At 42.8% G+C, this 23,132-nt stretch overlaps 1 protein-coding gene across 1 annotated transcript in view; it reads right to left on the bottom strand.

The window, feature by feature from the left end:
• Window positions 1–23,132, bottom strand: part of IPO11 (importin 11) — a 703,238-nt gene that overhangs the window by 666,235 nt on the left and 13,871 nt on the right. The window contains exon 3 of the mRNA XM_077462617.1: window positions 12,945–13,045. Within this exon, the coding sequence (XP_077318743.1) occupies window positions 12,945–13,045 (101 nt within the window). The remainder of the gene's footprint in view (window positions 1–12,944; window positions 13,046–23,132) is intronic.

Raw genomic sequence — 23,132 nt, 5'->3', positions numbered from 1 at the left:
CATTTGCAGCTTTGCCTTTTAAAAAAGGTGCCGCCGAGAACGGTCAGCAGTTTTCGGCCGCCGAGAACGGTCGAAGTCAGCCGAAAGCCGCAGAGAACAGCCGAAAGCTGCAGAGAACGGCCGAAATAGGCTCACAATGGCCGGGGATCGGCGTATAACACACACCCACGATTTTCCCCTGATTTTAAGGGGAAAAAAGTGTGTGTTATACGCCGATAAATACGGTAGATTGTAAATTTTAATAAAGTGGTTGTAAACCTCAGACATGACATATCTCTCTATACTGTGTACATGTCTGAAATAAATGAACAAAGTATAATTTCTGTCTGCTGATTCTCTCCTCTGCTATCAGCATGCATCATTTTTAATATATACTCCACAGCACTATCACTTTAAATCAGGGGTCTCCAAACTACGCCCTCTAGTTGTTCAGGAACTACAATTCCCATCATGCCTAGTCATGTCTGTGAATGTCAGAGTTTTACAATGCCTCATGGGATGTGCAGAGTCGCAACAGCTGGAGGGCCGTAGTTTGGAGATCCCTCCTTTAAATCATGAGTTTTGTACCCAGACTGCTACCGTTCACCAAATGCCTATATATTACCCACTTGTTATAAATGCTTTACTCCACCCACAGCGCTGTCCTTAAATGATAGTAATCCATTTACATAAAAGATAAATCAGTGAAATAAAATTGATATAATTAATCAATACAGATATACACATGTGCAACAAATGTAGTGAACTGACAGAAAGTGCTACTGATATAAGTCCCAAAATAAACGTTCATCTGTAAAATGCTTCAAATAAATTATTTGTGTTAAAGTGCTTCAGACATTCTTCATACGGTGCTTCACATACAAAGTGCTTCATGCAGCACCCTGTGCTCTTTAACACTCACCAGATGTCTTTGACTCTGTGCCTTTCAGCTACAAAGTCTCCACAGGCTTATATATATTACCCTCCCGAGTCTTTGCAGGAATAAAAGTGCATCATTTGTGACAAATTTTCCTGGCACCAAGAGAAAAAAGGTGATGGGGAGGGACAGCGCACAGCCTGTGATTGACAGCCTCAGATCAATTCTTGTGTGCTGTGTGAAGGGACTTTGAATGGCTGAAGAGAAGGCTGCAGATAAACAGATACAACTTATGTAGAAGGATTTGCTTCATTTCTGTTTATCACCTGACACCAGTGACTTTATTGGTTATATGTAAGGGTTTACAACCACGTTTTGATTGAACACTTATTTATATGAATTGAGCGCTGCACACACACATAAGTAATTTATCTTTAACCACTTGAGATCCGCGCTATAGTCAAATGACGGCTACAGCGCGGATCTCCTTTTCCGGGACTACGTCTATTGACGTCGTCCCGTGCACGAGCGGCCTGCGTGCCCCCTGAGGGGCGCGCACGGCGCGCTCTGTGATCGGCGAGTCTACGAGACTCGCCTGATCACCGATCCGTACAAGGGGTCGATCCCGACCCCTTATCACGTGATCAGCTGTCAGCCAATGACAGCTGATCATGTGATATAACGGAGCCGGTAATCGGCTATTATTCCTCCTCGTGCTGACAGCGCGAGGAGAAAAAAAAAGGCGATCACCGGCGGCCGTGATCGGGACATCAGTCCCGATCACGGCCAGCCCTGCTAGTGCCCACCTGCCCCCTGCCAGTGCCCATCTGCCCCCTGCAAGTGCCACATTAAAAAAGTAAGTGCCCCCCGTCAGTGCCACCCAGCAGTGCCCACAGTGCCACCCAGCAGTGCCCACAATCTGCCTTAACAAAGGTGCTGCACCCCAGTGCCACATATCCGTGCCCATCAGTGTCATCTACCAGTGCCCAGCAGTGCCGCCCATCAGTGCCCAGCAGTGCCACCTATCAGTGCCACCTATCAGTGCCCATCAGTCCATCAGTGGTACCTATCAGTGCCCATCCGTGCCACCCATCTGTGCCACCCATCCGTGCCATCTTATGTGCCCATCAGTGCCGCCTTATCTGTGCCTATTTGTGCCGCCTTAACTATGCCTATCAGTGCCCACCAATGCAGCCTATCAGTGCCCACCAATGCAGTCCATCTGTGCAGCCTCATCAGCGCACTTCAATGAAGGAGAAAAATGACCCGTTTGCAAAATTTTATAACAAACTATTAAACATGATTATTTATTTTTTTGCATCTTTTTTTGTTTGTTTAGCAAAAAATAAAACTCCCAGCTGTAATTAAATACCACCAAAAGAAAGCTCTATTTGTGGGGAAAAAATGATAAAAATGTCATTTGGATACAGTGTTGTATGCCCGCGCAATTGTCATTCAAAGTGCATCAGCGTTGAAAGCTGAAAATTGGTCTGGGACTGAGGGGGGGTTTAAGTGCCCAGTAAGCAAGTGGTTAATAAAGTCAAAGTTATTGTTAACCCACAGCAAAAAAATAATAAAAAAGCTCTGATTTATGGAGGTATACAGGGCTAGAGAGCTGAATTGGTTAATGGAATGCCTTTTTTTTGTGTCCGTTTATATTCTTGGTTAGGGTTGGTGTTTCATTAGGGCAGGTATAGAGAGATATGATTGATATATAGCTTTCAAAGGAGAGTATAGAATAGTGAAGTCTAACCATGCAGAAATCACTTCCACTTCGCTGCTGATATGACCTGCCCAGATAATTAACAAGCCAATGCCAGCTTCTGAATATGGCAGCTGAAAATGATGAACTTGGTGCTAAACCAAATTTATACAACATCACTCTGTGGCATATCTCCAAATCAATCATTTAAATATTTACAAGAATTAGATTTCCCACTACAAAGTTGGCACTAATAAATAAGTCATCGCCTGCATTAAATATGAGACCGTGAAAATGAGGACAGGACTTGGTCCTACCGGTAACATGTAATAAAACAAGTCGGCATGAATAAGTGAGATGTACATAGAAAATAAAGACACAAAGATCAAATATTTAAAAATAATGCAAATGAGCATCATGGTCCATAAAAATACAGTATCTTATGAACGTTAAAGCTGCTGTATACCCATTTTTTTTTAACTGTTACCCACAGGCAAGCCTATAATAAGGCTCACCTGTAGGTAAAATGAATATCTCCTAAACTTGTACGGTTTATATTTACTTTGCATGCAGCCGCTGACGTCAGCGATGTGAAGGCCCAGCTGAAGGTCCGGCGGTGTCTGCCGGGAAGACGACTCTTGCGCGCATGTACGGGAGTGACGTAATCCTGGCTTCGGCCACTCACAGCGCCGGAGCAGCATTACCTGGAAGAAACGCGAGGGAGCATGTCAGTTCCCTCAGCGTGGACCGGGATCAGATGTCGAAGCCTCGGTCTATGCTGAGTATTTCAAAGCTCATTATGCCTTTGCCTGCAGGTTTTTTTTTTGGCTTTAAACATAAGGTTAAACATCGCCTTTTTTGCTTTTTCACTTACATTTCATTACCCTTTTCATTGTGTTATGGCCTTCTAGCCTCGCCCACTTAAAGTGGAAGTAAACTCTTCAATCGTTTTCAGCCAAGGAAGCTGCCATCATGGCCTCTGTTTAATCTTCAACTACCATGATACTGCACATGTGATCAGGTATGACACCAGCCATTGGATGGTTTGACAGTTTGGTTGAGAGTGCAACCAATGTGACCGTTACATTCCTGGCATGCCGGTAATGCCAACTGTTTTTTTTTAATTGTTAAATCTATGGGTTTACTTCTGCTTTAAAATGCTTGTAAACCTATTTATTTATTTTTTTAAATAGCAAACATGTTACACTTACTTGCTATGTGCAAAGGATTTGTACAGAGCAACCCGGGACCTCCTGTTCTCGGATCCCCCACCAGCATTCCTGGCTCCTCCCCACGTCTGAGTGCCCCCATAGCTGGCCACTTGCTACGGGAGCCAGCCGACAGGCCAGATTCCCAGTTGGAGGCCGTGTGGCCATTGACACACAGTGCACCACTTGGCCCTGTCCCAGTTCTCTGCACACTGGCTGTGATTGACAGCAACAGGAACCAATGGTTTGTGCTGCTGGCTGCCTCTCTATCCAGTAAGGAGAGAGAGAGAGTCGCTGCTCTCTTGCACAGCGCTAGATTGAGATCAGGCTCAGTTAACTATGGGGGGGGGCAGGGGGTAGAAGCTTCAGACAGAAGGTTTTTGGTTACCTTAAAGCGGAGGTCCACCCTAAAATGGACCTTCCGCTCATCGGAATCCTCCCCCCCTCCGGCGCCACAATTGGCACCTTTCAGGGGGGCGGGGGGTGCAGTTACCTGGATAATCCAGGTAACTGCACCCACTTCCGGGATAGCTCTCTGCGGAAAGGGGCGTAGATTACGCCCCTTTCCGCAAGTGCCCGCCCCCTTCCGCAAGTGCCGCGCTGCCTGCTGGGAAACACACGGATCCCAGAGGCAGCGGGGACCGTCCTTATTGCGCAGCGCAACTCGCGCATGCGCAGTAGGGAACCGGGAAATGAAGCGGAAAGGCTCCATTTCCTGATTCCCATACCCAAGATGGCGGCGGCAGCACCCGAGTGACGATCTAGAGATCGGCTTCGGGTGCCGACATCGCGGGCGCGCTGGACAGGTAAGTGTCACTATTTTAAAAGTCAGCAGCTGCAGTATTTGTAGCTGCTGGCTTTTAAAAAAAAAAAAAAAACGTGGAGTTCCGGTGGACTCCCGCTTTAAAGTGGTTGTAAAGGCTGAAGTTTTTTTTTACCTTCACACAAATGAGGAGCAAGTTTGAGGGCAGGGTCGAGCCACGGCTTTACGTGTCTAATTGGACATATAGAGTGGGGCTTGGGAGCGAGCATGCACCAGTGCTCCCATAGCAAGTGGCTTGCTATTGGGGGCAATGGTGAAGGGGGAGGAGCCAGGAGTGCCGACAGGAGACCCCAGAAGAGGATCCAGCGTAAAAGTGCACAAAAAAAACAAAAACAAAAAAGACATGATCATGCAGCAGCGCTAGTGTGAAGAACGCCAGCTGATTCACCTCGAGACCTCTCCGGTCTACAATGGCAATCAATCCAGCTGTGCTAACAAGAAACACAGCGGTCAGCTCCAGTCCACTGCATACCATCTAGTAAATATGTGTCTTTTACATAATATTTTTCATGATAGCATTTTATTTAAAGAGTTGTGGATACTAAGGGGCTCTCATATGTGTCTGTCTGTGTTTTGAGAGTGAATCATTTCACACTGTGCTCATCCCCCATCCCTATAGACAGAGCTGGCCATGGTCTTTACAATGAGCAAAGGTCAGGCAGACATCTATTGTGCTATTTATAAGATGGGAAGGCTTTCTTCAAGACCAAAAAAAAAAAAAAAAAACTAATGACAGACAGACATACTATGAGCTAACTTCTATTGCTACCCGTTTCATCTCTCTCATATGCAGTTTGTGAGCCAATTTACTCATTTATAAAGGTCAACATAACATCAACCTCATTGCGTCACCTAAACCTAACCAACCGTAAAATGTAACTCTTAAAAGGAAAGACCCATGAATTGTCTTTGTAAGGGATCATTCCCACCAGCAGTTACGTTAAAATGCAGCCACTGGTGTTGGGTGAAAAGGCTGTGGTGAGAATGTGCTGAAACAGAGCATTGCACAGCAAGTACTGCATGCCATACATTGCAGTGGTGTGACCTGAGCTAATTGAATGAAGGACTCTTTCAGACAGGTGGGTGAGCGGTTTTACTACCCCCTGACTACCAACCTGGACTGTAAAATACCAGCTGCATGGGGGCTGTACACGTCACTGTCGCAGCATTTATAACTTGGGGTGCAGAATTCGACAGGCGTCAGTGCCTGTCAAACTTGCCCACTGAGTTTAATGGTGCTGCGTCACAATCACATGCAATTGCACTGCGGTAGTGCAGCATTACAGGGTGCGAGTGTGAAAGCGGCAAACTGCCTCGTCTTGCATTGAGACTGTGCTGGGCAAGGCTGTCCAGCGCAGTCCCATCACACTGAAGCCCTGTACACACAGGCCGAATGTTAGGCGATACTGGCCGGTTCTATAAAAGCCGACATATGGCCAGTGTGTATGTCAGCCGGTCTGATAGTAGTCGGCTGTTAAGCCAGCTTCTGTCAGCCAAGCATCCTGGAAAACCAACAGCATATTGGCTCCCGATTAGCAATCACAGCCAATAGCTGAGAGCGCTGCCTGGAGTGTTTCAGGTGGAGGGGTCGTTCGCCTGTCAGAACTCAATAGCTCAGCGGAGGAGATCGCTTTACTAATGTTGGATCATTAGTACAGCGGCTCCGACCGGAGCTGACAGTTTTTTTTACGTTAAACCCGCTGAGATGAGTGGAAAAAAAAACGAATTGTGTGTACCAGGCTTTAGTATAAACAGGACTCCAAGCACCTGCATAAGCGTAATGTGTTAACTGCCGCCATGTTGTTGTTTCTGAGATACAGGGGTACAGCAGTACTGTTATCTCAATGCTTCTGGTTCATGGGCCTTCCACTTATTAATTAGTTGCAGCAATAGAAGTCTATAGGGCAACAATCGGCAGCATCTAATTCTATTATGAAGATAGATGAAAGGGATGTGAAAAAAAGAGCAGGTACAAGAATCACCGAGATAATGGTACCCCTGTACTTTGGTGAATATCTTATAAGAAGTGTATCCTCCCACTGCCCTATTCAGAGATAATGTATGGAGCTCATCCGTAAAAAGGAACAGAAATTCTAATTCAAATGCTCCAAAGTCATTGTCCCCTCCACCCCTTTCCTGTTCAATATTAAAAATAAATAAGAAATGCAGAGAAAGTGAACTGGTTGTGTTTAAATCTCTTACCCAACCAGCTAAGGGCAGTGCTAGACCTGCATTGGTGAGCTTCAGTATATAGATTTCTATAGGCCGCCTAAACATTGGTCACTGAGCCTTTCAGTTATATGAAAATACTGTATAGGACCCATATGAAGAGTTATTTCTTTACAAAAATGTTTTTTTTTCCTCTTACGCATCTATGGAAACTAAAATTAAAAAAATAAATTTGTGTTATTCCCAGCCATAAATGTATTAATCATTGTGCCGCACTTCATTTTTGCTACCTGGTAACAAAGTTAAGTCAAAAATGTAAATTCCACAGAGGACACTCATCAGGCAAGAATGGAGAATGAACACAGGCAAATCTTATTTATGAAGAAATTATTCATTTTGTTTGGCTGTCAGCATACATGGATGGGCTCTCGGACCACTACTGTCTTCTGAAACTTTAACAGGAGCCTCGGGTGCACACTCAGGCCAGCCATAGGCTGTTCGAATCTCGACCGGTTCAGCGGGCAACGGCTGAGATTCAAACCATATATGAGCAGGCTGAATGTACCAAAGTTGATCTTTCCATCAAATTGGGTACAAGCAGCTTGCCAGATTTTGCATATGCTTATGGTTAGCGGCTAGTATAGGCTGGAGTCCGGGGGAGACCTTTGTGGTTGTATTGTGGCACGAGCCACTAAATGTTGTTTGCTGGTTGCTGTCGCACCAAGAATAGGCACCCTCGTTTTGTTTTAGTTTAATACTAAACTTCAACCTGGTCTGTGTGTCCTCTGTGGCTGCACAGCGCTCCCCTCCCTGAGGACTTGGGACGATTGTGGTGACCTTCCTTTAAAAAGTCTTCTGGTGTTTTGACTAGTGGTGGTCTGAAAAATCTGCTTTAGAAGCTAATCTTGGCGAAACATGTTGGTTACAGACATCACTCTATGACCACCTACACAATGGAAATTTATGATGAATGAAGTGATGTGTGTAAAATCTATTGATTCAGTTTTTAATCTTTGTAAATGCTGGGGTATGCAATGTGGGCTCCTCTGAGCTCCGAGGAGGAAGAGGTCAAAGGAGCCCACCGTGCATACCCCAGCAAATAAGGGAATGCAAATTTTGACCTAGTTAGAGAGGTCAAACTTAGAGGACAATAAGGAGAAGTAAAGCTTCAGTTTTTATCATTTAACACAATTATTATTGGCACTACAAAATACTCTTATTATTTGATTCACATTGTGGGAACACAATTAGGTCGTATGCAGCCAGCCATCACAAGACACGCCACATATCAATACCTACAAGGTAGCACGGGATATCCTACACATTTTTAATCTTTGTAAATAAAATGCATGTTTTATATGAAAGTGTCCTTTTCACTCTTTGGCATATATTCTAAATTAAAGAAATTAGGTGCCAGATATAACATTGTCACCTAGCAGCAATCCTACGCAGCCGCTAGCAATAATCACAAAGGCTTAGCGGGAGAGATTCCCCTGTCAGCACTGTCTGTGTTAATGAAGGAATCTAGTAAATTGTTTTCCTGCTTGCCTCATGTATGGCCTTCCCCAGAAGAACATTCCCAGAAAAGAAATTAGGAGTGAGAACTTAATTAAGAATGGGCCCTTTCATGGCTAAGAGCCTTTGCACACAGGAGTACTGGGGGTTTAGAAGCACATTTCCCCTGACAGGGGAATCCCTCCCAACTAATGTCTCTGTGCTGTAAGACATACATAACAAATGTCTTCAGCTGGCATTACAATTAACGGTAAAAAAAAAAATTGTAATACACACTGGAAACACATCCTAGGACACAGACTCTTATCCTACAAAAGAATATTTTAACCTAAGCTGTTCTGCACAATCATGCATGTTGTGCTAGGATTGGGTATGTGTCTGGTGTGGATTAGTTATGTGAATGCAACATTCAAATAAGGGCTCATTGATGCTCCTGCAAGATACTTTTCTTCAAGGCCGCAGCAAGAATTAAACCCTCTGCTGCATTTGGTGGGAGACGCAAGTTGAAGAGGTTGTAAACTCTTAAAAAAAAAAAAAAAAAAAAAAAAAAAAAACACACACACCCCTGTAAGACAAAGGCATATTGAGCTAGGTCATTAGGAAATACTTACCTTAGAATGAAGCCTTTCAGCGGTGCAGCACACCACTGAGATGGTTGACATTTTCCCTGGAGTTTCTTCTGGGTTCACGGACTCCAGTGCTTTGAGACCGAGCCACCATTCCCGGCACAGGGCTCGGAAGGAACGGCACCCATGGCCTTTCCTCCAGTGTGCATGTGGCAGTGATGTCACTGGCTGTATATTATGTAAATATCTCCTAAACGGTGCATGTTTAGGAGATATTTACACTACCTACAGGTAAAGCTTTATTACAGGCTTACCTATAGGAAAATGTCTGCAGAGGAAGTTTACTTTCTCTTTAACGGGGCCAAACTGCAACCGCTCCATGACCATGTGCAATGCATGCAGTGGCAGCACAGTGGTGTGGGCTTTTAGGAGTTAAACAGGAATTAAGATGCTTCCTCCCTGCCTGTCAAATGCCCTCCACTGATCACTCTTCTGAGGGCTAATGCTAGTGCTAGGGAGGCCTAACTGCAGCATCATGCGGAGTAACATGCAAAGGAAGGGAAACACGGAAGTGTCTCTAAGTGTAGACTGTAGGTTATTTATTAAAAAAAGAAGTGTGTCAAAGCAACTCAGAATTTGCAGATTACAAACAGGCACATAAGAAGTCCATCTCTGGTGAGATCAGTCCCACATGCTGTTTGTGTCAGCTGCCACTTGATTTGCCCCTCGTCTGGGTCCCAGGGCTGTGTGTGGAAGGAGACCAGGGAAGCGGGCTGGAGGGCTACAGTCTAAACTTAGAGGCACTTCTGTGTTTCCCTTCCTTTGCATGTACTCTCTGGAGATTGCTTCCTCTCCAACAACAGGCTTGCCCTAAAATCGCTGGCATCCCTGTGCTCCTGTGATTTAATCCTCCTTCTTGGATGGTCTCTATTCATCTTATCTATGGACTTTCATACATGGACTGTTTCCTTATGCAAATGATCATGCAATTTGCGCCTATACTTCATTTCTAATGCTGGATAAGATGGCTGCTTAAACAAATAAAAAAGTGCACACGTGTGAACGTCTTTAGATACATTGGTGAAAAATTGTCAAATAGATTTTATTCTTTAAAGTGGAAGTCAATGATGTGAATGTACAAGGTATATGTAAAGTGCTGCGTAAACTGACGGCGCTATACAAGTACAAGAAATAAATAAAAGTCAAATTGACGGCGCTATACAAGTACCTGAAATAAATAAAAGTCCATGATAAAACTAAAATCCCTGCATCGATAGCCACCAACATTCTAACACTAACCTCTCAAGCACTGAAAAGAAAAAGTCAAATACTTTTTCTGCAGGCGATCTGACCCCATCTCCAGGGGCGGAAGCTCTGCTGAGTACACGTCCGACAACTGCTGTGAAATAAATGGGGAGTGACGGCACCCATAGAGTTACTATGGGGCTTCCATTGACAGAGGTGTTCTCTGCACCCGGCTCCACAGCGAAGCCGTGGCTGACAGCTCGGCATGGGATCAGAGCTGCCACTTCTGGAGATTAAATCGCCTGCAGAAAAGGTACGTATAGCGAGTTTTTCTTTTCAGGGCTAGAGAGGTTAGTGTTAGAATGGTGGTTGTTAAATGGTTGTTAAATTATTGCTAACAATTGGGTTATTAAATGTGCCTCATTTCGAGCAGTAAGTGACTGAAAGTGACACCATAAAATTCATTAAAGCTAAACTCCAGGCAGATATAAAAGACAAAGTAATTGCAACTCTGTAATCACTAATAGATCATTTAATATATCCCAGAAGGATTTACACCCTTAATGACCAGGCCATTTTTTGCGATACAGCACTGCGTCACTTTAACTGACAATTGCGCAGTGGTTCGATGTTGTACCCAAACAAAATTGATGTCCTTTTTTCTCACAAATGGAGCTTTTTTTTTGTGGTATTTGATCACCCCTGTGGTTTTAATTTTTTTACGCTATAAACAAAAAAGACCGACAATTTTGAAAAGAAATTCTATATAGGAGAATATATACATACATAACTATAAAACATATAAGTTAAATATAAAAAACACATAAAAAAAAAAAAAAATAGATGTCAATTTAGGCCAATATGTATTCCGATACATACTTTTGGTAAAAAAAATCCCAACAAGCGTATATTGATTGGTTTGCACAAAAGTTATAGCGTCACAAATGGGATAGGTTTAGGGACTTTAACCAGTCCCCGACCAGCGCATATTGGCGTACAGGTATGTCCAATCTTTAATGCCGCTCTATCATCGCGAGTGAGCCGGCAGCGGCGCGCTCACATGCTGGTTGGGACCCCCGTGAGTCCGGTCACGGGTCCCGCGGACTCGATCGCCACGGGCATACCCACGATCGTCTCACGGGGCGGCTGAACGGAGAGATGCTGTTGTAAACAGCATCTCCCCGTTCTGCCTAGCAACAAGTGATGATGATCTCTGCTCCATGTGATTGGAGCAGAGATCAGTGTTCACTAAATGAAAGCCCAGCCCCCAACAGTTAGTAACACACCCCTAAGAACACTTAACCCCTACACTGCCACCCACTGGTTAACCCCTTCACTGCCCGTGTCATTTACACAGGAATCACTGCATTTATATAGCAGTGATTGCTGTATGAATGACAATGGTCCCAAAAATGTGTGAAAAATGTCCGATGTGTCCGCCATAATGTCGCAGTCACAATAAAAAATAAATAAAATCGCTGATCGCAGCCAATACTAGTAAAAAAATAAAAATTATTAATAAAAAATGCCATAACTATCCCCTATTTTTTAACCGCGATAACTTTTGCGCAAACCAATCAATAATCGCTTATTGCGATTTTTTTACCAAAAATTTGTAGAAGAATACGTATCGGTCTAAACTAAGGGAAAAAAAATGTTTTGTTATATATTTTTGGGGATATTTATTATAACAAAAAGTAAAAAAATAATGCGTTTTTTTTCAAAATTGTCACACTATTTTTATATATAGCGCAAAAAATAAAAGACGCAGGGTGATCAAATACCACCAAAAGAAAGCTCTATTTGTGGGAAAAAAAGGACGTAAATTTTGCTTGGGAGCCACGTCGCACGACTGCGCAATTGTCAGTTAAATCGACGCAGTGCCGAATCGCAAAAAGTGGTCTGGTCTTTGGCCAGCAAAATGGTCCGGGGCTGAAGTGGTTAATTTCTTATTTACTGGTAATGGTCTGCGATTTTTAGCAGGACTGTGAAATTGTGGTGGACAAATCTGACCCCAAGTGACACCAATACAGTGATCAGTTGCTATAAAAATGCACGATCACTGTATAAATACACTGGCAGGGAATGGGTTATCTACAGGGGTGAGCAAGGGGTTAAACGTGTTCCCTGGGAGGCGTTTCTAACTGTGGGGATGTGGATTCACTGGAGGAAGAGAGAGATCATGATTCAGCTTAGATGAAACACAATCTCTCACTTTTCCTCCCAGACAAATCAGCGGTGTGCTTTGTTTACATCAGCACACCGCTGCTCCGTGTATCTTTTGAACGATCGGCGGGTCGCGGGCGGCCATTGCAGCTGCCGGAACCTGCTGATTGGCTTCAGCCATGTCCAATCACAGTGGGAGTGGCGCGCCCCCTAAACTGTGTGCATGAAATATGGATATTTTCTCTTTTTCTGACCATTCTCTATAAACCCTAGATATGGTTGTGCTTGAATATCTCAGTAGATCAGCAGTTTTAAAAAACTCAGACCAGCCTGTCTGGCAACAACCATGTTACATTCAAAATTACTTAAATCCCCTTTCTTCCCTATTGTAATGCTCGGTTTGAACTTCAGCAAGTCGTCTTCACTGCATCTAGATGCCTAAATGAATTGTGTTGCTGCCATGTGATTGGTTGAGTATCAATTTGTGTTACCAAGCAATTGAACAGGTGTACCACTAATAAAGTGGCTGGTGAGTGTATGTATTTTATGTGTATTCAGCCATTTTAGCTCTAACATCATATTTCCAATAAATCTGTCACCAAGATAAAATTACATTACACAAGAGTTAAGAACTGCTATCAACATAAACAATACTACTAGCAAAGAGGAAATAGGGAAATACATAATGACTTACTTTGGTGCTACCCTCCTCCAGTAGCGCTCAATCCCATTCTTAAAATATAAGACGGCCAACCATCTCACATTGACATCCAAGGAATGATTCGTGAAAATATTCTGCAAAATGAAGAGACAAATATTACATTTGTCTTGTGACGGCTCTTGTAAAGTTTTAGAAATATCCTCATAATAATAAATCTGCCCTTCTGTGAAGTCACATGCAGTGGTCCTATCACTCCTCAGTAGATTATTATAGCGAGGTTCCCCTTTTGCACGCCTGTGTAGAAAAACCTTGATTAATCTTACCAGTAACGGTATTTGCAGGAATTTTCCAGGACAGCCCACAGAGAGATGATTGGCTCTGCCTTCAACAGGAAACACAAACAAGAAAGAGATTAAAAGCCCTCCCCTTACTCTTCAGCTGTTAGATGTAAAGAGGCTCCACCAATGTGCACAAGGGGAAAGAAAAACGTAGAAACCAACACCCACTGCAAAACATGCAAGAGACCCGGGTGGGAATATAGATGCTGTCCTGGAATATTCTTGGAAATACTGATACCTGTAAGACTCACTGAGGTTTTCCCCAATCATCTTCCAGGACAGCTCTCACTTGAAAGGTCAAACAATAAATCCTACCTTAGGGGGGGGGGGGAACCATAGCCTGTAAAACTTTCCTTCCAAAGAACAGATCTTAGCTGGATAACATCTCTACCCGGCATTGCTTTATAAGCGCATGGAATGAGATCATACCGCTGTCCTGGAAATCTCGTCCCATGAAGTACCTGCTCTTTCGACCCAAGAAGTAGACATAGATCTTGTAGAGTGAGCCCCAATCTCTGTGATTTACAAAAAGTTCACTGCCCCTCTAACCAGACTCTCATGTCAAGTGGCATGGGAGAGGGATCTGGAAATTAGCCCTGAGGCAGAGGACTGGTGTAAATGGAGCATACGGATCCACAAATGCATCCTCAACGTTGCCCCGATTGATATGGGATATAAAAAGTACACGCTTAGGTGGTACCTGGTACCAGAACTGCTTTCCAAAATGTATCCAGGAGCCTCATCCTTCTGCTTCAGGGGTTGTGGATAGGTGGGTTCACCACTCCATATATGGTGGACGTGCCCCAAGGTTCGTCGCTTCTGGATCCATTCATTCATATTATCGATCACAATGGTTAATATGGTTAGAGACGCCTCAGTCGCCCTCCTAAACAAGCCAGTGGACAATATCCCTAGACATACTCAGACTTTAATATTTTATATATTCTTAGTGGTAAAAATAGCCATTGCGTCAGCCTGGAAAAGCCCCATTGTAGACATAGCATTGATGAAACACACTAAATTGGATAATGTAAAACGAGAAGATAGTGAGCATTCTAAATGACAAACAACCTCTTTTCGAGAAAATATGGTCCTCCTGGCGCACTTACCAACAGGTCCCCCAAGACATAAGGCTATCCATTCGGACGGCCAACCACGCATTCCCGGATGGACCCATCTTTCCCTCTTCTCTCTCCTCTTCTTTTCTACAATAGCCTAATTTCATGCTTACCTCTGGCATTGTGCTACTACAATTTTCTTGCTTTCATACTCCTTGGTTAACCCAGACTCGCCTAGGAATAATCTTGAGAATAGGGTCCCCTACGGGGGACAGTTAAACAATAGCTGAATGAACCTTACCCGCTATGTTATCAAGCCACCCAGATTTTTTGCTGGGATTTTAACTTCGTTATGATGTTTAATAGAGACCAAGTTGTCTCACACACAAACAGTGGCTGATAGAATGACTACAACACAGTGTACAGGTAGATTCTGTGTTTTGTCAGTATTTCAGCACTAGACACTGTCCTGACCCCCATTTTAGTTATATGTTGTGGGGGACTGTATTAAAGGATCTAACCTCCGAGTCGGGTCTATATTTGTCTGTATTAAGCTTAGCACTAAATTGTTGAATTGTTAAACGGTTTCCATGCTTGGATGTTTGCTTTCATGATCAACTGTTTATCCTATATATGTGGAGCAAGCGAGGACTGTACTCTGTTCTACTGACGGTTCTTTAACATTCTAAGTAAACGATTAATAAAAAACATTGAAACAGGAAAGAAGTATCTCTGGATCCACCTAGTACCTTTAGAGGCTCTATACCCCTTCTTGGGACCACTTTACAAGATAAGGAGTTGTGAGGATTTCCTAAAAGTTCCTGTGCACATTGGTGGAGGTTCTCCACATCCAACAATTGAGGAATAAGGAGAAGGAGGGACTTTTAATCTTTTTCTCGGGTCCTTTCACACGGGACAGACTCTACCATGAATCCGCTTGCTCAGCAGGGAATCTGCCAGTGTCCTCGGGGAGGTCAGGTCTGTGCCTGTTTTACTTATGCAGAGTGGACACGGACATAACGCGTTCTGCTCTAGGGGCAGTCAGATGTAAACAGTCCGGCTGTCCACTCACAATAGACTCCCTCCGATCTGATCCGCCCAGACGGAGGGGAACAGATCCCCCTTCCATATGTTTTTGTCAGATCAGATTGGAGGTAGGCGAGTGTAAATGACAACATGTTTGTCTACATCTACCACTCTATAGAGGTGATGACTTTAACCTGTTCATGACTTGCTTTGCTGCAAGGACATCTATAGATGTCCTCCCGTGATCGCACTTCCCACACACCCTCCGCGGCACACTTTATAATCGCCGAGTCCTTCACAGATCGGGGTAAAGGGCCAATCACAGCAGCCCTTTACCACATGATCAGCTGTGTCCAATGACAGCTGAGCACGGATGTCAACAGAAGCTGGTTATCTACTTTTTTTTTTTTTTTCCTCAAGCTGACAGCATGAGGAAAGAAGAGAGCCGATAATTGGCTTGTGTTAAAAGGGACATCTGATAAATCAGGGCACTGATTATCAGTGCAGTACCAACGGTGCCTCCTCAGTGTCACCTATCAGTGCTTCCTATCAGTGCCGCCTACCTGTGCCCAACAGTGATGCCTATCAGTGCAGCCTCATCAGCGCACATCAGTGAAGGAGAAAATTTATAACAAAAATGTTTGTCTCAGGTGTGAATGGGGAGCAGGTGTGTTAAATTTGGTGTTATTGCTCTCACTCTCTCATACTGGTCACTGGAAGTTCAACATGGCACCTCATACCAAAGAACTCTCTGAGGATCTGAAAAAAAAAATTGTTGCTCTTTATAAAGATGGTTTAGGCTATAAGAAGATTGCCAAGACCCTGAAACTGAGCTGCAGCACAGTAGCCAAGACCATACAGCGATTTAACAGGACAGGTTCCACTCAGAAGTTGAGTGCACATGCTCAGCATCATATCCAGAGGTTGTCTTTGGGAAATAGACGCATGAGTGCTGCCAGCATTGCTGCAGATGTTGAAGAGGGTTGGGGGGTCATCATGTCAGTGCTCAGACCATACGCCGCACATTGCATCAAATTGGTCTGCATGGCTGCCGTCCCATTAGGAAGCCTCTTCTAAAGATGATGCACAAGAAAGCCAGCAAACAGTTTGCTGAAGGCAAGCCGACTAAGGACATAGATTACTGGAACCATGTCCTGAGGTCTGATGAGACCAAGATAAACTTATTTGGTTCGGATGGTGTCAACCGTGTGTGGCGGCAATCAGATGAGGAGTACAAAGACAAGTGTGTCTTGCCTACCGTCGAACATGGTGGTGGGAGTGCAATGGTCAGGGGCTGCATGAGTGCTGCCGGCACTGGGGAGCTACAGTTCATTGAGGGAACTATGAATGCCAACATGTACTGTGACTTTCTGAAGCAGAGCATGATCCCCTCCCTTCAGAGACTGGGCTGCGGGGCAGTATTCCAACATGGTATCAACCCCAAACACACCTCCAAGATGACCACTGCCTTGCTAAAGAAGCTGAGGGTAAAGGTGGTGGACTGGCCAAGCATGTCTCCAGAGATAAACCCTATTGAGCATCTCTAGGGCATCCTCAAATGGAAGGTGGAGGAGCGCAAGGTCTCTAACATCCACCAGCTCTGATGTGGAAAAGGACTCCAGTGGGAACTTGTGAAGCTCTGGTGAACTCCATGCCCAATAGGGTTAAGGCAGTGCTGGAAAACTTTGGGCCCAATTTGGACATTTTCACTTAGGGGTGTACTCACTTTTATGGCCAGTGGTTTAGACATTAATTTCTGTGTTGAGTTATTTTAAGGGGACAGCACATTTATACAAGCTGTACACTGACTACTTTACATTATAGCAGTGTCATTTCTTCAGTCTTGTCACATGAAAATTATATAATAAAAATATTTACAAAAATGTGAGGGGTGTACACACTTTTGTGAGATACTGTATATTAAGTCTGGATTATTCCTAATATTCATAGTATAGGGCTAGGTGGTAATTTTTTTTTTCTGATTTGTACTTTGTTTCTTTTAAGCTAAAAAGTCATTATATAGAGGCGATTCAGTTCGCATTGTGCGCTATATAAGTATTTCATATATATATGAAATACACACACACATTATATATATATATATATATATATACAGACTGTCGGTCTTTTATCATGCTATCCGGTGAGCTTATAAGCTATGGAAGAACATTTGTTTACTTCTGAAAGAAAATGTATGTTTTCACTTGTTTGTAGTGAAGCCCACATATTTCAATATGGCAGAGTTATATCTGTCAGCATTATTGAAAAAGTGCCACCACAATGCACATCTACAACACAGCATATTAAAACAAACCAGGCTTAACATCTCCCTATCATGTGTCTAATCTTGACATTTCACTCCCAGCCAAGAATTCCGACAGGAGAAAAAAACGTCTTCTGTTATATGCAAAACACTTTTTTTCACCCTATTTTTACATTGTATTCCATTCATCTTTAAAGGGTTTGTTTCAACTTTTTTGTTCAATACAGCCTCAGTAAAAGTCTAACGAAGGATCCAGATAACCAAAAGCACCAGGTAAAAAATTAACCAATAAATGTACTCTGTCACAAAAAAAAAAAAAAAAAAAAAAAAAAAAAGAAGGAGCTAGAGCTGCACGATTCTGGATAAAATGAGAATCACAATTTTTTTGCTTAGAATAAAGATCACGATTCTCCACGTAACATCATCTTTCACATTAGACAAAAAAAATAAAAAATATGGGCTAACTTTACGGTTTATTTTATTTTATTTTTTTTAACCACTTAAGGACCAGCCCTATTTTTTTGCACTTAGTGTTTACAAGTTAAAATATATATTTTTTTGCTAGAACACTACTTAGAACCCCCAAACATTACATTTTTAGTTTTTTTTGTTCAGACACCCTAGAGAATAAAATGGCGGTCGTTGCAATACTTTGTCAAAGCGAATTTGCGCCGCTGTCTTACAAACGCAATATTTTTGGAAAAAATACTTTTATAAAAAATAATAGGAAAACAGCGAAGTTCGCCCAATTTTTTTTTTTATATGGGGAAAGAGGTTGTTACACCAAGTAAATACCCAACATGTCATGCTTCAAAATTATGCCCGCTCGTGGAATGGTGGCAAGCCTTGACACTTAAAAATCACCATAGGCGACATTTGAAAATTTCAGCAGGTTACTAGTTGAGTTAAAGAGGTCTTTTTCTAGAATTATTGCTCTTGCTCTAGTGATCGTGGCGATACCTCACATGTATGGTTTGAACACTGTTTACATATGCAGGCGCGACTTACGTATGCGTTTGCTTCTGCGGGAGAGCTTTAAAAAAAACATTTTTTGGATCACTTTTATTCCTATTACAAGAAATGCAAATCCCTTGTAATAGAAAAAAAGCACGACAGGACCTCTTTAACCTGAGATCTGGGATCAAAGAGATCTCACATTTACAGTTAAAAAAAATGGCCCTTGGGCGGAAGTGACATGTGACGTTGCTCCCACCATCCAACAGCATTGAGTCAAATGGGGGCCATCATTTCCTCACATGACTTTCTGCCTCTTAGAGGACAGCTCTGGATTGTCTCCGCCGCTATCGATGAATCCAATAAGCGCCAGGGACGACCGGGACGCGGAGGGGGGGGCATCATTACCACTGCAGATAAAAGTGTTCTTGCGGCGAATCCGCCATGGAGATCACTTTTATCCTAAAGCAGACCGCCCACCATTTAATAAAATACCAGGGTTATGGCAGCTATCTGCTGAGTGTAGACACCTAGCAACAAACCCCTAAACAAGATGACCAGATGATTGGTCACTGGTCGCCGTCAACACCCCTTTGATCTGACAGAAAAGAGGAGCTGCCAAGACAATGATCAGTTCTCCTTTTACGATGCAAGCAGGAACATCTGCCAAGTTTGAGAACCGATTACCCAGCTTATCGATCGAACTCTGATCAACCATCGGACATTAATTGCAAGTATTCTTCCTCCCTAATTCTACCTTATTTCTTTGTGGCTGTATACTGTCTGGATCTCTTTGAAACATCTTTTTTCTGTAAAGGTTTTATTTCCACCAACTTTGACCTTTTCATAATAAACCCTCATCTTGCAAAGTGTTAACCTGGTCTCTAAAGCTCTTAATGCAAGCTATAAACAAACCTGCCTCTTGAAGAGTGCTACCGTTTTAGAGTAAGGCCTCTGAGCAGACCTGCCTGTGTTGGCAGTGTGTTCTGCACACGCTTATTCTGAAATCATAATTGATATTGCTAAAATTACGAGTCTCGCCCGGCTCGGTCGGCTTAAAACGGGGGTGGTGGCAGTTAAAGGGTTAATTGCATAATTAGCCCAGTGACAAATCGCTCTTAGGTTGCTGGCACCTAGATTGTGGCCCCGCAAGCTGGAAAATCTTTCTGCTGGGCGGAGCTGAGTTTTGCATTGTTACGCAAGTGACAGTGTGGTGTGAGGTTGGCCGGTCCTTCGTCGCAAGTTAGTGAGGAGGGCAGAGATCTGGACACTCGCGTTCGTCACACAGAGGATGAACATCTTACATTCCGCAGTGAGTATAACAAGCATACTTTACTGCATATACAGAATGATTTTACTGTTGTGGGTTTAGCAACACTATAAACCCAAAGCAAACATTTATTTATATTGCAACTTCCCAATTCCTAGATGTGGTGGAATAGAAGTTGTAGAAAGAAATGGCCAGCAGACAGCTAGAACTTACAACACGAAAAGGGATTTTTAAAGTAAGCTTATATTTGATTGTCAAAAATAACTATTGTTTGTATTGTTATTACAATGTTGATATTATAAAATAAGAGTATGCTGTGACTAGAACTATATTATCATTGCTAAAGGCAATGAGTAGTAACATGAAAAAATAAAAATTGGTAAACTTGTCATTTGGCCTAATGGCTCGGTTCACACAGGGGCGACTTGTCCAGGCGACTTCGCCGCCTGACAAGTCGCGCTCTGTTCTGTACTATGGAACCGTTCTAATAGGAGCGACTCAAGTCGCTTCGACTTAGAAAAAAGGTTCCTGTACTACTTTGGGGCAACTTCTGTCGACTTGCATTGACTTCTATACAGAAGTCGTTTTGCAAGTCGCCGCTGATCGTGTGCAGGTCGCGGCGCTGCAAGTCGTGCCGCCCCTGTGTGAACCGAGCCTAAAACTTTTCTAACGCTGCATTCAAAATAAATTTAAACACAAGTTAGAAGAGGATGCTCCTGACAAAAATATGTAAAACAAAACAAACAAACAAACACACACAACAAAAAGGGGAGTTTACAAGAATGCAAATGAAAAAAATAAGGACAGGAAATGTTACAATATGTCACTTAGACACAGATAGAATGCAACAATTGAGCTGACAGGAGAAGAAAGGGCTGTCAATTCCAAATAAGATAAATGAACCAAATGTGGCTCTGTGAAAGTCAAGTGAAAGGCAGAAATCTCAACGACAAAAGAGAACGCGCAAGAGATAAACAAAAAAAAAATATTGTAAACTGGAGCGGTTTATCTTTATGGGCTTAATGGATGACAGAGCATCAAATGTAAAACTAATTTATTTCAGATATCAGTGACATCGATTAATAAATAAAAAAGCAGAGGCAAGTATAGATTCACAGAAAAAAATTCAAGCTTTACTTCTGTTTCAATTGTTTTTTATTAGTATTTTGAAAAAGGCAAAAAGTAAATGAGTACTGTACAGAGCAGCAAACAATTCTAGCATGTTCTGAATCATACAAGAATTTGTACATAAAACGGGAGGGGGAGGGGGAAAATCACCAAAAAGAAGAAGAGCTTGGTAAAACTGGTTAAGGCTTCCATAGGGCAACAGGTGAACACATGGACAGCAACAGAACTATACAAAGAATATAAGCTTTGGGCTATGAACAGAGTGCATTACAACAAGAACACGGGGAGGTAGCCATCAGGACTATTGCCCTGTAAGTCGGAGTAAGGACCAATAAGTCAGAAAGATCCTAAAAGGTTGAGACCTCACTGAAATGTAATCTCAATCTCAACTTCAGGCTCAAAAACGTTTAAAATGTATTTCTCAAGAGTCACAGATGATAGAAATCCACAGAATGCATTTTTAATCCCAGATATCACCTTATAAACATAGCAGTGACATCTAAAGCCCAGTACACTCTATCAGAAAATAGTACAAAAAAAAATAAAAAAATTTGGGAACAATCGTGAGATAATCTGATCGTTAGTACAGAGTTTATCAGGACAGTTCATCCTATATAATTTGATCAGATATGTACGAAAATGTTTTTCCCTACTATGCGAGATCATACGATTTTCGTTTAATCGGTATAGCTGTCGTTTGAAAATTCAATACTTCAATTCAACACTTCTGAATTTTTATTCTGTCGTACAAGAATTTGTGACTTTAGTAAACTCATTAGATTCGATCTGAGATTATCATGCAAAAAAAAAAAATAAATGGACGATCATTCGTCTGAAAATCTCATCGTGTGTACCAGGCTTAAGGTTTCATGTACATGGATGGAACGTTTTGAAGCCTCTCCTGAACGATTCAACTTGACAGATAATAACGGACGTTTAAAAATGTCTGTTGTGCCACATTTACATGCCACGTTTAGAAGCGTTTTTTTTCATTGCAAACAGTCAAAAATGTATCTCCATTAAAAACGAAATGTGGCTAAAAGCGAGTTATTGTGTTCACAGGCTGATGATTGATACACGCCACGGCCATGGCACAGTCTGACTGGACCCTCACCGGAGCACCCTGCCCCTGATCTGACCAGTGCAGAAGAGGCAGGCATATTCCCCACATTTCTAGAAAATTGATGGCCTTTTTGTGTGGAGATCAAGTCTCCTGCACTGAAAAGTGACCCAGAACTTTTCAGGCGCTATTTTTAGCGCTAGAACGCCAAAAAGTGCCTCAGTATGAAAGGGGTCTTAAAAACGACTTTTGTGCATAATGGGGGGCGCGTGGACTGACCAAATGGTAAAGCCACAAACAGAAAATTTCAGTCTTCTATTGCAAACCGCAAAAAACAACTCTGATGATGAAGAGGAAAAATCGAGACATACAGGTATGCATCCTTTATGTCCACTGATGCCAGGAAGACTCCTGGTCTGAGCAAGGCCACACCAGTGGGCACCAACTCCATTTGAAACTTCGGCACCTAGAGAAAATTGTTAGCCCTTGTACACACGGTTGGAAATTCAGACGGAAAATGTCCAATCGGACCATGTTGTCAGGTAATCCGACCGTGTGTGGGCTCCATCTGACTTTTTCCATCAGAATGTCCAACCAACAAAGTTTGAGAGCTGGATATAACATTTTCCGACAACATGATCCGATCAGACTTTGTCTGATCGTTTGTAGAGAATTCCGATCGGACAAAGTGCCACGCATGATCAGATCAAAATTACGAGACCAAAGCTATTGGCTACTAGCCTCAACGTAGTCCCGTCGTAACGAACGAACGCCATCACGTTCCCAATGATCGGATTTTCCGACAACTTTGTCCGACCGTGTGTATGCAACACCAGTTTCGGAAAAAATCAGACGGATTTTGTGGTTGGAATGTCCGACTGTGTGTACAAGGGCTTAGAATACTTCAGGTCAAAAAATTGGCCACACATGGCTTTGGAACCATAAAAAAGTCTGAATAAAATCCAAGGAATCTTGTGTTCTGGAACTGGGATGATCACTCCCTGTAAAAGCAGGTGATCAAGTGCCTGCAATAGCAACAATCTTTCTTGAAGATTCATAGAAACATTTGAAAGCATAAAATGCGGAGGAGGAAAATCCTGGAACTCCAGCTTGTAACCACGAGC

The sequence above is a fragment of the Lithobates pipiens genome, unplaced genomic scaffold, assembly GCF_037356315.1.
Source record: "Lithobates pipiens isolate NorthernLeopardFrog02 unplaced genomic scaffold, aLitPip1_a1.2 Scaffold_3, whole genome shotgun sequence".
In the NCBI taxonomy this organism is placed as follows: Eukaryota; Metazoa; Chordata; class Amphibia; order Anura; family Ranidae; genus Lithobates; species Lithobates pipiens.
This window is presented reverse-complemented; position numbering and strand designations above follow the sequence as displayed.